This window comes from Lagopus muta, chromosome 1 (assembly GCF_023343835.1).
Source record: "Lagopus muta isolate bLagMut1 chromosome 1, bLagMut1 primary, whole genome shotgun sequence".
NCBI classification, from domain to species: domain Eukaryota; kingdom Metazoa; phylum Chordata; class Aves; order Galliformes; family Phasianidae; genus Lagopus; species Lagopus muta.
Genome location: NC_064433.1, coordinates 56,605,873 through 56,623,740, shown reverse-complemented (window position 1 = coordinate 56,623,740; position 17,868 = coordinate 56,605,873). Strand labels below are relative to the sequence as shown.

Genomic DNA, 17,868 nt, shown 5'->3' with positions numbered 1-17,868 from the left:
AGAGCTGCAGATCACAATAAAACTTCCCCTCTGTCTCTCCTCCCGAAGACTGAAACTCCATTGCACCCTTTCCTTACACATTACGTTGTACAGCACCCAAACGTCAAGGTGGTCTTCATTTGACTCATTTGATTTATTGGTCTCCATTTATCTTAAACAACCAAAGATTCAGATACATAGAAACAAGTCTATTTCTGGATCTTCTCCCATTTCTTTTGGATGAACCCTTAGTTTTAATGCAATACAGTGCAAAGTTAGTAATTTCTGCTGAGCACAATTTCCCTCTCTATGGACCAATTGCTTGATTCACAATGCCTGCAGACTGAAATCAAACCAATCCCATCTGTAACTTCATTGTAGATATTTCAATTAGCACAGAAGATTCATATGCACCTTTAGCGCACCACTACCCCACCAGGAACATTCACAGAATCACAGAATCACAGAATCACCCGGGTTGGAAGGGACCCCAAGGATCATGTAGTTCCAACCCCCCTGCCTAGCAGGGCCACCAAACATACATATTCAGATCAGGTTGCCCAGGACCCCGTCCAACCTGGCCTTAAACACGTCCAAGGACGGGGCATCCACAACCTCCCTGGGCAGCCCGTTCCAGGGCCTAACCACTCTCCTAGTAAAGAACTTCCCCCTAACATCTAACCTAAATCTTCCCTCCTTCAACTTAAAACCATTTCCCCTAGTCCTGCTGTTGTCAGCCCTTTTGAAGAGTTTACTCCCCTCCTGGGTGTAGGTTCCCTTCAGGTATTGATAGGCTGCAATGAGGTCACCCCGCAGCCTTCTCTTCTCCAGGCTGAACAAGCCCAACTCCCTCAGCCTGTCCTCATAGGGGAGGTGCTCCAGCCCCCTGATCATCTTAGTCGCCCTCCTCTGGACCCTTTCCAAAATCTCAATGTCTTTCTTGTACTGAGGGCTCCACACCTGGACACAGTACTCCAGATGGGGCCTCACAAGAGCCGAGTAGAGAGGGACAATCACCTCCCTGTCCCTGCTGGCCACCCCTCTCCTGATGGAGCCCAGGATCCCATTTGCCTTTCGAGCTGCCAGAGCGCACTGCTGGCTCATGTTCAGTCTCTCGTCCATCAGGACCCCCAGGTCCTTCTCTGCCGAGCTGCTCTCAAGGACCACTCCTCCCAGCCTGTACAGGTGCCTGGGGTTCTTCCGGCCCAAATGCATTACATTACATTCCATTACTCCATCATCATGGCAAGCAAACAATGACAAGTAGATCAACACTGATTTTGCACACAGCAGTATTACCTTCATTAAAGTTGTCATCAGTCGAGATGTGGGTCAGCGGTGACTGGGGCCGTGAATCCCCACACAAGGAGTAGCTGTGCTCTGCCTGGATGAGTGGCGCTGGGGATGCTGGAGACAGTTCCACCTCCATCACTTCATTCTTCTCAGACAAGAAGGGATCGTTCAAGAGCTGGCCTAGCACATCTGGTGAGAACTCATCCAGGAACTCTGTGAAGTGCTGTGGAGATAAAAAGGGAAAAAGTTGTCTCCTTGCCTGTCATGCCAACAACAGAACAATCCTGGTATCTGCAGCAGGCACCCGTGCCAGTCAGTAGAAGGAACAACCAGCCCTGCTCCAGTGAAAACAGAAGAGTTTATGATTAACTCACAATGAAAACAGAAAACAGAAGCACAGCAGCCATGTCCTGAGGCAGCCTCCTTTCTTTCCCTAGAGGTACTCCCTACGCACCCTGCAGGATTTATTGTTAGGATGTGCCATGTGTGGAATAGAACACTTGGGTGGTCACCGAAGCACAGAGAAGAGAAAGGAAGCAACTCAGGCTCATATTGTCTGCCACCACATATGACAATTCTAGTTGCATAGAACATACACCAGAATCCAGCAGAAAGAGTCCGCGTGTCCCCAGGCAATTCGTTTTCTACACCGTGGAACTCCTGGGTAATTTATACATCTATTCCAGGCACGGCATTCTAGTAAAATTCAGCTTCTGGGCCCTACAACTGGAGCTTCTGGCAGCCACTGCTAATTACTACTTTACCTATTACACTAGCAATGCATTCTATGACTGCATGTACTAGAATAACTTTGTGCTTGTTTCTTATTCAAAACAAGCAGAAACCAAATCTCCCAATCTACTTCCTAGAGAACCCAGTGCAGTTCCCAGCAATATCTAAAGAGACTGCAGCTCTTCTTGTTTTCATTTCAAGTATCAGAAGACTACAGAAGAAACTGTACTGCAAGAAACCATTCCTCCTTGTTTTAGACACAGATAAATCTATTTTGGTACAAAAATATTTGTGCAATGAATCATAATGAGCCTTTCTAAACAATCAGGCATTATCTACCATCTCATATAGGAGTCTTTGTCAACTGGGGCCTGGTCCTACAAAACTCTAAGTCTGCTTGATTTGCTCTGTTTTTGCAGGCAGCACTGATCTTGCCCTTCATCTTGCTCTCTCCTGCAGAAACAAACACAGAAACTCAAGCTCTGGCTTCCTGTAGGGAAGAATCAAGAACTAGTCCATACTGTATGATTCCACAAGAGAAGCAGTGTGCTTACACTCCTCGCATGCCCTGTACAACACTTGTGGCCTCAAAGCCTGGTGCTAGAATATGCGAGCTCGGGTGGGTCTCACAGAGCCCACCAAGCACCTAAAGAGACACAGCCCCTCCTCCAAATGTTCACCAGTACTAACCGGGACTTCTTTCAAAATTCATAAGCCTTCAGTCAATTCTGACAGGCACTAAAGAAAATATTTACTAAACATAAGGCAGTACACAGAGGAACACAGTTAACTATGCTCAAACAGCGCTAGCTAAATTAGTGTTTACAAATGGCAAAATGGATTTTGTAGTTTCATATTAACTTGCTGTGAATGATAAAACAACTGAACTAACTCTGGAATGACTCAGCAAGGGGGTCATGACCACCTTCGAAAACCTTGTTTTAGTTTCAATACCCAAGAACTCAGTAGCTCTCACAACTAGAGCTGCTTCCCAGCTGCTAAATGTATAAACCACGCTTCCCTATTAGCACAAGATACAACATGACTGCTTCAGTATTTGTACGCTGGTTTCAAGACACAGCTGAAAAACAAAACGATCATGGGCTACATGGCTATCTTTAGCAAAATCAGACAAAGATTCCTGCATAATACTGTTTCAATACAGAAGAAATTTGTATCAACTGCTGTGTAAATAACTTTCAGCAAATGGAAGAATTAAAGTTAGATTACTTTCGTTTTAAATGGGGAATTTTCCTAATACCACCTCAGGAACAGCAGCAAAGGAAATAAACATTCAGCTTCTCAAAACCAGACAGAAAGAGGGCTTTGGGGCAGGGAAGGCAGTCCAACACGTTCCTCAACATGCGTGCTTTCTGTTTTTCTGCTGCATCTGCAAAACTGACAAGCAGCAATCTGCATGGAAGAAATGGAGTACATTTACAGCAGAGCCTTCTGACAGCAAATAAATGCTCTATCTATTCTTAAAATGGTTCTCTAATTTTGTTGTTGTGTTTCCATCTTATTTTTAAAGTCTGCGATGTAACTTTGAACACAGAAGTCCTAAAGAGTGTGACAGGCCAGATCACACGGCTGCTGGATTCCACTAAGAGTTACAGCTTTAGGGTCTGGACTTCTTAATGATTAGAGAAAATACTGCTTGAGATACAGGAATATTTTGTACATTACACACATCTCTACCACAGCGAACACATGAAGCCTGCCTTTTTTTTTTCCCCCCCTTAAGAAAACAGTAGTCTATTGAAAGCAACTCCATTTGATTAAAGGTTTCACAAAGGCATTTGGGCAACAGCTTACAGCTTTTGAGGGAGTAGTGAGACATCAGCCTCCTCACAGTTCCCACCCACACTTAAACTGCTCCTTTCTGCCTTCTCAAGGCACATCCTCCCTCCCTCCCACCATTTCCGCATACACCACAGTGGTCAGCAGCAACTTCCAGAGTAGAACATCCACACAACAGCCCTCCATGCTGATATTGCAGCAATCACCTCTGCGGTGATCACACTCCAGAGGAGGAAAGGGCAAATTAGAGAGGAAGCTGAGAAGACTGCCAGAAATTCAATATCTATTTGGTTGAAAAAGAAAGGAATTCTTTGTCTGTGGCTTTCAGTTTGGCATCTTTCCCCAACAGAGTTTATCTTTAAAAAAAGAAAAAAGAGTACTTGCTTCAAAAATGTGGGTTTTGTTGTTTTGTTGTTGTTGTTGTTGGCAATGGCTTTCTTTTTTAATAAAATACAGCTCTGTTGCAGCTCCTGGCCACCCCGCTATTGGTGCTGCAGTGGCACAGGCTGCCCAGGGAGGTGGTGGAGTCACCATCCCTGGAGATGTTCATGAAATGAGTGGATGTGGCAGTTTAGGACATGATCTAGACCAGTCATAGGCATGGGCTGACAGTTGGACTAGATGATCTTATTGGTCTTTCCAACCTTAATGATGATTCTATGATTCTATACCCTCACACCCCACTGCCAGCGACAGTACTAGTTACAGACATTTGTATAAGGAGCGTATTTGAATTAATAAATAGCTCTCTCTATGTAGCAAAAATATGTGTTTAGTTGGGATTTGAATCTCTGTAAAAAGCCATTAGGACAGATACAGCCTTATCTTCCCCTTCTCCCAGAATACTTTACAAACAAGCAAAACACCAGGGCTCATGTTTGCAGGGAGAGAGTTGCAGCTCCACGGAGTTTCTCTGCCAATCTGTTGGGACATTTACTCCCGCTTATAAGCCAGGTGCTTTAGGGGAATACAAAACACCTACAGACATCTTCCCCACGGTAAGCAAACAGAGGAGGGTTCCTGCATCCGGGCGCGTGGTGGATTTTGGATGGCTTTTAGCAAGTCATATTTGGCCTCGGCCCAAGTGAGCCGCAGGCTGCAGCTCTCACAGCATTACTGTTCCTGCCAGACAAAGCTCCTTTTCTCCATTTCTGCCTACGGGAAAAGTTTTTTTCTTCTCTGCTCAAATGGACAGCCCTGAAGTGAAACAGACTCAGGTTTGGGTCCTTCCATAGGAGTGCTGACTTCTCCAGCCTGAAGTCAGATCAGAGAGTGCCCGTTATCTCAAGCTGTCATGTTATCAGGACTAAGACTGAAACAGAAAACTGGCTTTCAAAGGACTCAATAAAAAAAGCAATGAAGTCGATAGCCCTAAATGATACTCCTTAATTACATTATTAAACAAGTAGCATGCTTTGGTGAGCCTATAAAACACACTACACCCCCTAGGAGGCCTACATGCTTCCTTTGGGTACCTTTGTACCTTTGGGTACAACCAAAGCCCACCCTTCAGGAATCTCAGAGCATGCTGGCCTACACGCACTGTGCCAGGGTGCACCTCAGGCATGAATTTGTCCTCATCTCTGGTTTCCTCTCTCACTGTGAGTTAACAGGGAAAACAGGGAATCGTTTCTTCACTTGCTCTCTTGTAGTTTGTCTAAATCAAAGGTACACAGGAGATAAAATACAGAAAGAACCATTTCTAGCTAGTAGCATCAAATATCAGGAAGAGAGGCTACATGGAGATACCATCTCCTTTTCAAGCAACCAAACACACATTTCACAGGCTTCTGCTTATATGGTATCCAAGGAGGTCTGAATAGGATCCACAGCTGCTAACACAAGGATTCAAACTCTAGGGCACCCAGGCAAAGTGCCAGTCGTTAAAGATGGCACATACATGCTTTTCACTCTCAGCAGGCTCAGCTCTAAACTTGGTTATAATGCAAGAGCCATAAAATGCATCATACACAGTTCTGCTTAAGCGTGCAAGTGCAGCATCACTTTCCTCATTAGGAGGAAAGTCTTTAGTCAGAGACTGGTGAGGCAGTGGTGCTCAAGACAGGTTGGATGGGGTCCTGGGCAGCCTGAGCTGGTGAGTGGCAGCCCTGCCCATGGCAGGGGGTTAGAACTGTTGGGCTTTAAGGTCCTTTCCAACCCAAGCCATTCTGGGATTTTATGATAAGGACCTGAAGCAGAAATCTGCTCTTTGCAGCTAAAGAACCATGCCTAGATACTGCTGATGTAGTATGGAGGGAGGACTGCACATGTAGTCCTGCTAATGATGTTGATGCAGGAGAGAAGTCCATGAATTCCTGCACACCCAAACCCAAGGACACATACTGAAAAGCTCCCTCAGCTTCCAAAGGACCAAGAGAACTGTTCTCAGTACTCACTGGCACTTGTACAGCAGTTCACTGTCACACAGATTCAGGCAAAAAAACTCTGCAAGTTTCCAGGCACATCACATCCCTCAAATTCTTCCTCTTCTGGCATTTTTTACATTTGCAGCAGGGAAGCCGGCCAACGCTCATTCTTCTCCAAACTCAGCCACAGATTGAATCACATGGTACACAGCCCTGTCAGCTTTGAGAAGGGCTAATGATGGAGCTCCCAGGAGCCTCACCTCCACAATTCATTCCCACGTGCCCTTCAGGGAACAGAAGAGCTCACCTACTGGCATAGGATGCGTTGATACATCACTGGTTTGAGGCACAGATCCAAGCTACTGCTCCAATGCTCTTACAAGGATGAGAAACAAAGGACAAACTGGCAGCAGCACAGTATTTTTCCTGAATACTGATTCCAAAGATAGGGGCTGAAAGAGAGACAAGATCAACCTTCCCCGGCATCCCCACAGGGAAACTGAGTGGAAAAGCAGGTATCTGCACCCTATACAACTTGATACCAGGGTGCTTACCTTTTGTATGTGTTAATTTGAGGGAGATGATAGAGGAAAAAGAGAAAGCAACTACATTTGGCAGCGCATATTTGAGAAAAAATCATCCAACAACACACGAACTGTACAAAATCTCAGCTGCCAGAAGACCTCTGGAACAGGTCATAGTCAATATTAATGAGCATGCAACTGCAGGCACATCTAACTACTCATTCTTAAATGAGACACAGAGATCCTCCCTCCTAGCCTGACTGAGGAGCAGAACAGCTGGAAGATCTTTCTGATGGCAGGAAAAACGTGTTACATACAGCAAACAGAAGAGACAAGGGAGACTGAGGAATGTAAACAGTCCCCCAGGTCACACCTAAAATACACTGATAAGAGTGGAGATTGGCACTACCCTGGCTTATGCACCTGGTGTGGACAAACAGGGGGGACCTCACATCTCTAGTTGTGCATCTTCTACAGTGTAAGAAAAAATCAAAACCAAGGCACAGAGGAATAATTTGTCAATTACTTTACTACAGTTTTTTAACTGTCTGGTTATTAATTACACTAAAATTGCCTCATTTGCAGGAGAATATGAATGGTAATATGAAATTGGTATTTGAAAACAGCATAGAGATCCACCATAACAGCAGATATGATCATTTGGAGTCTCACACCAGCAATTACTCACTTTAATCACCCCCAAAAATTGGATGGATTAAAAAAATCCACTAAGTGAATAACATTCAGGTTGTGTCATCAACAAAATAAATGCCAGGAAATTCAGAGCTAATGGATTTGCATGGTAATTAAACCTGTACATCTTCCCAACTTGCTCAGGTTACACAGCTGGAAATGCTGAAGTTCATGCTGAGCAAATCTTATAATCCAGCCCATTATGCACACATGCATGCATACACTCCCATTGCAAACACTCAAGTATTTCCAACCCACAACCAGCAAAGCAGCAGCATATTTATTTCAACTAATGGGGGATTTTTCAAGAAGCATATAAATTCCTTTGCTTTCCCGTGCTTCAAAATATTCTTTAGCTTTCTTTAACCTTCCCTTCTCCAAAGAATGTGGGATTTGAAGAGGAAATGAAAAACAAAATTAAACTCTATAGTAACTATGAGTAAACAGAAGTTGGAAAAAAAAGGCAAGGGTGAGCAACGCTGGAGTTCAGTGTCTCCTAAGCCCAACGTCCGCAGGCAGAGAAAAGGATGCTATTGCTCATTCCTAGCATAGGCCTCTTGGGAGTCATTTAAAATAGGAAAATCCTTCTCACACTCCCCTGCCCTTCCCCCACTGCACAATTCTTGGATCCAGACTCGCTTTCCAACAGGCCGGGTGCATGTTTTGCTATTTCCTTTCCCCATAGGAACTCAAGTCTGAGAGGAGTGAGTCACTAGGATCAGCACAGCAGGGCGGTATGTCAGTCAGCTGGGAGCCCTTCAGGGCAGCTCCCTGGTTGGGTCCCTGACTGAGACCTCAAAAACATTCCCAATTCCATGTTGTGAGCAAGTGGCTGGATTATGGCCTCAGGTCAGCTGTTTCCATTCTTCTGTTTCAGCCACTAAGATTGGCCCTTCTTTTTTCATTTTTAGGTTGCTGGCTTTTCACTTGTTGATGTTGCTTCTTTGTTTGTTTTTTGTTTGTTTCTTTGTTTTGTTTCTGAAGTTTTTTTTGTTTGTTTGTTTTTTGTTTTTTATCTTTTTAACTCCTCTTACACCATGCTCATTGCTGCGCATTCCATTTGTATCAGCCATAAGACAGCCCTCGGGCTGCCAGTTTGAGCAGCAAAACTGCAGAACACCAAAATTCTCCCCAGTTTTTTCCCAATGACATTCTCTCCATCTGTGAGCAGCATGGTCACCAACTCTTTATCATGAGTGACTTTGGAGGCTGTGAGACAAGCCTGACCACCAGGCGTGCCTTTCTTGAGCCCCTCAAATGCCAGGAACAGCAGCAAAGAACTCCCCTCAGCATCTCCAAGTAGTGTGACTCACCTAGACAGAGTTCAGCTGCCAAACTTTAGTCACTGGGATCTCTGATGGTTTTGGCATCCAGGCAAGATAATTAAAGATAACTGTTAGTTTTTTTAAAACCATCTAGCAAAGAAAGGAACAGACTTAGCTGTTGGTTTTTCTCTTTCTTCTCCCCAGTTACATTCCATGTATACAATGCCAAGTCAAAAATGCTTGCTGTGAGCTAATGCAAATCTGCTGGGTTATGCCCCAAGGCTGGGACACCTACTGGCTCTTTGGAAGAAACTGGCATTTACTGCAAGTTTTACATCTAAATAGTGTCTACTGGGCAACGATCCAGTATTTAGCCAGAAAGCAGAAAAAGCAGTGAAAGAAAGCCTTCAGACAAGTTGAAACCTTTGTTTACAAATTTTACTGTTCACCAGTGGGCACTTAAGGTCTCATTAGCTGCCTAAGAGCTAGGCAGTGGGGATAATGTGTGTTGTCATTGCACAGCTGGCTTAATTTATTGCTACTTTTGAAAGAAAACAGTTATTCTGCTTCCTTCTTGAATGTATGCAGAGAGACCTTAACATTATAACAGTATTTCACAATGTTTGGGCACTTGGTTTCATTTATGACCTTCCTTCACCAGAGGAATGGGAGGGGAATAAAACAAAGCAAACTTGTCCAAGTCCTCAGGTAAAAGCAACACTTCTTGAAGGGCACAAATAAGCCCTTTGTAAAGGGCTCAAGTTGCTCAGAGAAGCTGTGGGTGCCCCATGGCTGGAGGTTGGATGGGGCCCTGGGCAGCCTGAGCTGGAGATAGGCAACCCGGTCAATAGCACTGGGAATGGAGCTCTATGATCTTTCAGGTCCATTCCAACTAAAGCCATTCTATGATTCCACAGAAACTGCCCTAAAGGCATTTTATTGTCTGCTCACCCTAAAAGGTCTCTTTACCATTCCCATTTATTGAGCAACACCTGAAGTTGCCAGCCTTGGGCCATGGGCCCAGCCTCACAGAAACAAGGCACACAGCACCAAGGCACTGTTAGAGCAGGGCCACATCAGAACTCCTTGATTAGGTTCGCCCCACTGCAGAAGGCCTCCTGCAGAACACAGATGCTCTCCAGCTCCCTTTTTTTTCAAGTGGAAAATGTTCGCAACAGCCTCCTCCCTAAGGACCAAAGCAGTATCTTTCAAAGGAGGATCTTAAATTAGTCTGAAAAGTGTAGGTAGGAAAGAACAACTTCTGCTCCATCAGCAGAACTCACTGCATGCTCTGTCTTGCCACTCGTGACTGATAGGACACTTAACATTTAAAATAAAAATCGCTATTTTCATCTTCAAGAACTTTCTTCAGTGGCTGCAAAGTTTAATGGCAGCATTTCAGCTCACTGGGATTATCATTCCTTCATTTTCCTAGCACTGGCTGATGACCTACATGCCATCCATCAGAATCCAGCTCTCAAATTAAAAGCTGCCTGGTTATTATGAAACAAGTACAGCTTTACTACTGGTACTGGGCAGCTTAAGGGGAGATTGAGTGTTTTATTTCAGGTCCAGAGGAGGGCCATGAAGATGATCAGAGGCTTGGAACACTTCTCCTACAAAAGACAGACTGAGGAAGTTGGGCTTGTTTAGCTTGGAGAAGAGATGGCTCTGAGGAGACTTCATTATGGCCTTCCAGTACTAAAAAGAAGCTAGCAAACAGGTGGGAAATCAACTGTCCACATGGGTAGAAAATGATAGGATATAGGGGGATGGTTTTAAACTAAAAGAGAAGAGGTTTAGATTAGATGTTGGGGGGAAATTTTCTCTGAGAGGGTGATGAGGTGCTGGAATAGATCCACAGCCAGAGAGGCTGTGGATGCCCCATCCTTAGAGGTGTTCAAGGCCACACTGGATGGAGTCCTGAGTAACCTGATTCAGTGCCTGATTTAGTGGTTTGCAACCCTGCCTGTGACAGCGGATGATTTTCCAGGTCCCTTCCAACTCAAGCTATTCTGTGATTCTGTGATTTCACTATAGAGTTCCTAGGCTCTGTTTTACAAGTCTTTTACATCAGGAGTGTGGGGTCTGATTTTTTTGTTTGCTTGGAAAAGAAAGGACACAAAATGAAGCTCCTAAATACTTAAGTACTCTCAATTTTGGAAGAGTCAGACTCTTTTCTCAAACCTCCAAATGCAGACCCCTCCAGAGCTGATTATGAAAAACATGACTTAGTTTTTATAAAATGCTAGTTCATAGACCATAATGGTTAACATTACAGGTGCGTGTAATGCTTTAAAAATAAAAAGAACACCACACACGTATAACCCTTCCATGGACTCAAAAGGCAGATGCCTGATCACTGGATAAGGAAAAACAACAACAGTGTGGCTTTGCAACATGAAGAAATCCACAGGCCACATCACCTTACTGGGGAGATGAAGTCCTCTGCCTATTTCAGAGCTCAAGGATCAGCAGCCTTGGGCTAGCAGTGACCTCAGTCACCATGGGGCTTAGACCCACAGACAATGCTGCCCCTCTATCAGACAGATATCTACTATCAGGCAGAAACAACGCTGGCAGGACTTTGTGTTCTTTGTTGCTATCATGGAGCACTACGTGTTAAGTACATGCACTACAACAGTCAGTTTGATGTCATATTTCACTCCCACATGTGATCTAGCCAGACAGTGGAACAAACCACCAGATTAAAGAACCCCTTACCAGTAAGCAAGGCCTATGCTTGCCTCTCAGTAGAAACATCTTGGGTTTTGATCTGATGTACCTCTCACACTACCACAAACTTGACCTAAGACCAAACACTGGGGCAACATATCAGCTCTGCATGGATCCAACAACAGGAATAGTCAAAGCTTTCCCTTTCAAAACCATCAAAACTCTTTCAGCTTGCTGCTGCACCCTGTGCCCAAACAGCTACTGCTCCAGAAGGCTAAGAAGGCAGAACAGTACCTGTGAAGACAATGGCTTGGAAGATCATCCCCATCTTGTGCTGAAGTCATGAATCTGGAGCTGAACTGAAGCAGCCAGCTCTCCCCAAACCCATCCCACAGCAAAATGCCTGATGCTCTGAAGATGACTCTGGTGACATTCTATGTTTGGAATACATAGAATCATAGAATTATAAAATCATAGAATGGCTTAGGTTGGAAGGGACCTTAAAGTTCATCCAGTTCCAATCCCTGCCATGGATTCAACTGCCTAGAACCCCATCCAACCTGGCCTTGAATGCCTCCAGGGATGGTGCATCCACAGCCTCTCTGGTCAGATTTTGTCAGTGCCTCACCACTCTCCGAGTAAAGAATTTCTTCTTATCATCTAACCCAAATTTCTCCTCTTTTAGTTTAAAGCCACTGCTCCTTGTCCTGTCACTATCAGACAGTGTAAAAAGTCACTCCCCTTCCTGCTTATGAGCTCTCTCCAAGTACTGGAAGGCCACAGCGACATCTCCCTGGAGCCTCCTTTTCACCATGAGATAGAGGTACAAGACACTCCTGCTGCACAGGCACAGCCATACTTCTGCAGAAAACCACAAAGGAATTCACAAAAACAGTTTCGGCACCTCATTTTGTGTGGACCAGTGCCTTTACCAATGCTGGTACTGCAGCACCCTTCCTCTGAGAAAAAATGCATTTCGTATTATGTCACCACAAGAGCAGTGGGGGTCGCCTGCTATTGCTTGTGCCAAAGGCAGACTAGTTTGTTTTGAAACTTGAAAGCTGTAGAGAGAAAGGAAACAGGATGTGAATGAGATAAAATAAATATACGCTGAAAAGCATGCATAGCATTCGTCTAGACAAATTATTTTAAGGCATTCCACACTTTAGAGCCAGTATTCCAATTTCCTACGACAATTCTTTTGTCAGAGAGCCAGAAAACATTACTTCAGTCAACTTCATTAAAAACAAAACAAACGAGTGCTACTGAATCGAGGTTCGGGCCTCAAAATAGAGGTAGATGGAAACATCTGCATCCTAACATAAGGTCTTAAAAACAGAACAGAACAGTTTAAGTTTAGCTCTCTATGCTTTCCAGAGATATAGGGACTGGTGGAACAGTTTGTTTAATAGCTTCTCCTCCCAGAGAAGCACTAAGGCAGAGCCCTCAGAGGATATATTCCCACCTCTGCTCTTGAGGATATCGTAACAGCTATAGGGAATACTCACAGTACCCACAGGCATCCAGCTACCTCCTTGCTCTCCTCATAGAGAGCAGGGGCACTTGTCCTTCAACAAGAAAGCATCAAGATGGGACCAGATGATCTATGAGGTCCCTTCCAACCTGAGCATTTCTATAATTCTGCATGGACTGCAAATATTTTATCACCACCTCAGTTTACAAGAACAAATCCCGTCAGCTCAGCACAGCAGGTAAACAGAAAGCCATTCTAGGCAAACAATCCCACCTAACATGGAAATTAAAGCACCTGTCAAATGTGTTAGACATTTATTATACTGGAAGAAAGTAAAAATTAATGAGTTAATATAAATCTGGAAACCAAGAAAGAGTTAACAGAAAACACAATTCAGAGGGGAACAAGATCACTTCAGAGTTCATTAGGACCTAGAAGAATGTTAATTATATACCAGGCAAGTTCTTGTCTCAAGCTGTGTGGGGGGAAGGAAAGGGACCAAAATGTTTAATTGAACACCCCTGGGAGGGGGCGGTTCTGAATTACTGCTCTTTATATGAGAAATAACAGATGATACAGCCATCCCACAGGATGGTAATGAACTGATTTCCAACCCAACAACAACTAAGGAGAATATAAAAACAACAGCTACTCAAAGCCAGTCATTTTAATTAGCGGGCTTAGAAAATCTCCATCTGAAAAGTCTCAACAGAGCTGCTAAGGAGCTCTTGAAACTATTTTCAGTAAGAAACAATACTGTTGGACTGGAAAAAATACAAAAATATTGAAGTGTAAACAAGGCAGTCAAAGTAACAGCAAGTTAACCTACTCACTGTTCATTCCTTACTAAGGGAAGAGATGGAGAAGGGAAGGGAGTAGTTAGAATTTGAGACCAAAAGGGAGAGAAATCTAATTTATGCTTATAATTCCACACTGAAAATTCAGCTTTTCAAATGTTATCTCTGTTTCTAATAATCTCATGAGCTTGATACACCTTGTCTTTTGTAAGGGTTGGTACTATAGAAAACAAAGCCAGAAAATGCAGTCAACAAGATGCATTCAGTCAGATGAAGAAATAAGAAATCTTTAGATGTGAAATATAAACTAGCAGATTGCACCATGTTTTCAGTGGATCAGCCGATCCCACAGGGATCAGCCCTTGGCCCCAGACTCTGCTATTTTATCAGTGACCTGAGAGGAGAAGTCACCTCTACTGGTTTGCAGATAATGCAGCATCAGGAGGAGCAGTGTGTAGTAAGAAGATCAGGTCACAAAACCAAAACACAGATTACTTGTTAAGCAGCCATCAACAAGCAACATGTTTTAAATCAAGCCAAAGGTAAAAATCTGTTGCCAGCAAAAAGCCCTAAGTCCTGCTGTTGTGATAGGTCGGGCAATTAGAAGGAGAGATCTCGAAAAAGACCTGAGAGTGGGAGACAAGTGGCAGAAGGAGCCTCATAACGCACTGCGTTAAGTCTGTGTCCAGCACACAACCCAGAGCACATGGACTTAAGGGACTTCAGAGGACAGAGGGCCATGAAGGAGGAATGCATTTTCTCTAGGCTCACTGCAAATGCAGCTGCTACACTCAAATCCTCTACTTCCAAAAAGGGAAGGGGAAAAAAAAAAAAAAGAGATGGTGCTCAGCCAGGGAAAGTTCAGGGAATCACCAGAATCACTGCAGAGCTGCAAATCCTGCAACAGCAGGAAATACAACTGCAAATAACAGAAGAAACCGCTATATTTAGCTTGTCGAAAAGGAAATGAATGCAGAACATGAACTTTAAGCACTGAAACTGGGAATAAGCCTTAGAATACAGCTCTAGCAGCTTGCAATTAAGTTTATAAGCTGAAGCCAGATCCATTAAAGTGGTTATAAAGAGACATATTAAAAAAAGGGGAAGATGATCAGTCACCATAAAGTTTATAAGTTGAAGCCAGATCCATTCAGTGATTATAAAAGGACACAATATTAAAAAGAGGGAGGATTATCAGTCACCATAAAGGAACAGTGTCAATTCTTTGACCCAAGCTATCCATAACGCAAGACAGGAGGTCTCCCTGCAAACGTATGCAGAAATGCAAACAGGAAACAATCTGGGCAAGTTTTATTGCCCATGATTTACATAAGACTAAGCTAATTAATCATAACAGTTTCCTTTGGCCTTCTTGCAACAAAACAACACTGTTTACAAGAAGAACAGCACATTCTGGAGAAGCCTATAAACACCTAAGGCTGAGAAACCTGCTGATGCTGCTTTGCATTCCTGCACTCCAGATAACTCGATAGTCTTATCTGGAAGGCAGCCGGGAAACATAGTTCAAGAACCAAGGTTTAAGACCAAAGGTTGTTCACATTACACACAACCTACCCACTCACAAGCAAGCTCCAAACAATGCTCTCAATAAATTCAGCCCTTCAACCTACAAAGGCAAGCAGCAGGCATATCCTGCAGCACCACCCATGATTTATTTTTAAGGCTGGGTTCCCAAGGAAGTGTTGTAGGAAGTGATTGAAAGCTGCTCACCATAACCAAGCTGGTTTGGTGAGGGCTGGGGACAGCCCAGGGAAGGAGACACAGGCAACGGTTGCAAGTGGGAGCAGCCACATTGCTGCTGGCTGGAGCACTGGGAGCCACAGAAACCCCAAAAAGTGCTGAGAGGGTCACAGGTGACAAATTCTGTAGGCTTGCACTGGACTTTAAATAAAAAAAAAAAAAACCAAACCAAAACAAAACAAAAAACACCCACACAGGTTGCCCAAGAAGGTTGTGGATGCCCCATCCCTGAAGGCATTCAAGACCAGGCTGGATGTGGCTCTGGGCAGCCTGGTCTGGTGTTTGGTGACCCTGCACATAGCAGGGGGATTGAAACTAGATAATCATTCTGGTCCTTTTCAACCCAGGCTATTCTATGATACGATTCTATCTTTTTGATACTGACGTTTCCCTAAGGGGCAGCTGCAGTTGTACTAAAGCACAAGTAAATGCTTCAAAAAATCTGCAAAAGGCAAATGACAATTCACAAGCAAATGGAGACACAATCATTTTCAGATCTCACACTGAATTCCCAAATAATCCAGGCATAATAGACATCTGCTTTCAGTGGGAATGGGAAGTTCCCAGTGAGCCGGATGAGGGGAATGCCAGGGGCATGTGGAGGAACAAAAGGAAGCCTCTACATGGAGGGAGCAATTTCAAAGAAACTAATTTAGCAGCTGCTCTTTCCAAGTCTCCTTTTCACATCTCAGTTAGTAAAGCTGCACGTGTCTGGGTATTTCCTTTATGGCCTACCCTCCTTCCAAACGCTGAGTTTGAAGCATCAGAGGTCAACCCATAACAGGGACTATCAGAGACAAGTTACTTTATTTTCACTTTCAACCTGAGAAAGAATACAAACATAAGCATCCAAATACACTGAGAACAAGATAGCTTAGTCTAGTTTGTCAGAATAAAGATTCCTTAATGCTTTTCTCCATCAAAATAGAAACTAATAATAAAAAAAGGAAACAAGTGACAGAGAGGGAGCAGAGGGAGCATTTAAGGAAAGAAGGAGTTTCATCCTGTTTCAAAGATTAATTACAGGATTAACTCCACCAGGCAATGTGAGTTTCTGGCACTTAAAGCAGAACTGCTCTCCAGCCAACGCCTCCAGCAAGCACACATACACGCACCCCTTCCCAATCCGCATCTCTCCAACGCTAATGCACAAACAAAGCCACTTTCACTTGCAGTGCTGTGATCTAATTAATTGGATATATTGAGCGAGCACACTGCGTGGTGCAGAAGACAACTCTTCAAAGACAGCCAGAAAAGTTTGCCAGAGTCCTGGGGATAGAGACAAGCGGAGGGAAATTTCAGACATTGCATAATCACCGGCACATGTAATCACTCACTGGTCTTATCCCAGCTAACACAAATCCAGACCTATGTGAACTGCAGCCAAAATCTACTCAAGCCATCCAGAGGCAACTGAGTGCCTAATAAGCAGGCAGAAAAGGGATGGAGAGGCACAGCCCATGTGGAGAAGGGAAGGATGAACATGCAGCCCTCTCACTGATGGCCGCCCTAGCATCCAGAAAGCACTGGTTCCAAATTCCCAGAGGCTGACCAGTCAGCCCATGCTTTCCATACTGATTATCACAGAGATTAAAAGACAGAAAACAGTGGTTTTGTGTAGGCTGTGTGAAAATTTCTGAGGAAAGAAATACAGCCTGGTGGCACTGCACAACGTGGGCTGCTCCATCCACAACGGCAAGCACCATGTTGAGCACACTGGTTCCTCTGCTTGGCACCAGCAAGCCACCGAGGGCCCAGGGTCACAGTGTCAGGCATGGGCTCCATCCCTCAAGGCAAAAGCCTGCAGATGGCCTTTGCCCCTTGCTTGCACATCTCCAGGAGTGGTAACAAAGTGATAGTTTCCTGACAGGAGGGGTTTCAAGGACAGTGGTATGGAAGATAGCACCATGGTCAACACTAAGGTACAAGGGATCGTAAACACAGAATCACAGAATCATTTAAGTAGGAAAAGACCTCTAAGGTCATCATGTCCAACCATGGACTAGCATTGCCAAGTTTACCGGTATATCATACCCCGAAGTACCACATCCACAGATCTTTTAAATACCTCCAGGGATGGTGACTCAACTTCTTCCTAGGGCAGGCTCTTCCAACACATCACAACCCTTTCAGCAAAGAAATTCTCCTAGTATCCAACATAAATCTCCCTTGGCACAACCTCAGGTCATTTCCTTTTGTCCTACTGCTTGTTGAGCGACAGAGAAGAGACAAACCCTCCAGCTCACTACAGATTTCCATCTCACTACAAACTCCTTTGAGGTAGTTCAGGACACTATAAGGTCTTCCCCAAGCCTCCATTTCTCTCCTGTGGCACAGCACAGATGCACGAAAGCAGAAATTGAAGGAGGCTTCCACACTGGGCTTGCAACGCTACACAGAGATATAGAGCACACTCACCATGGGGCTTACCCCATGCATCCTCAAACAAGCTCACCTGGACATGCATAAGAGATTGTGGATCACCCTGAAGCAACAGATCCCTCTCCT

General features: G+C 44.3%; 1 protein-coding gene across 2 annotated transcripts in view; it reads right to left on the bottom strand.

Annotated features, from left to right (window-relative positions):
* The window catches only part of CREB3L2 (cAMP responsive element binding protein 3 like 2), a 79,626-nt gene that overhangs the window by 39,974 nt on the left and 21,784 nt on the right, over window positions 1–17,868 (bottom strand). For both annotated transcript variants that reach the window (XM_048930995.1, XM_048931004.1), the window contains exon 2: window positions 1,279–1,495. In XM_048930995.1, coding sequence (XP_048786952.1) covers window positions 1,279–1,495 — 217 coding nt within the window. The remainder of the gene's footprint in view (window positions 1–1,278; window positions 1,496–17,868) is intronic.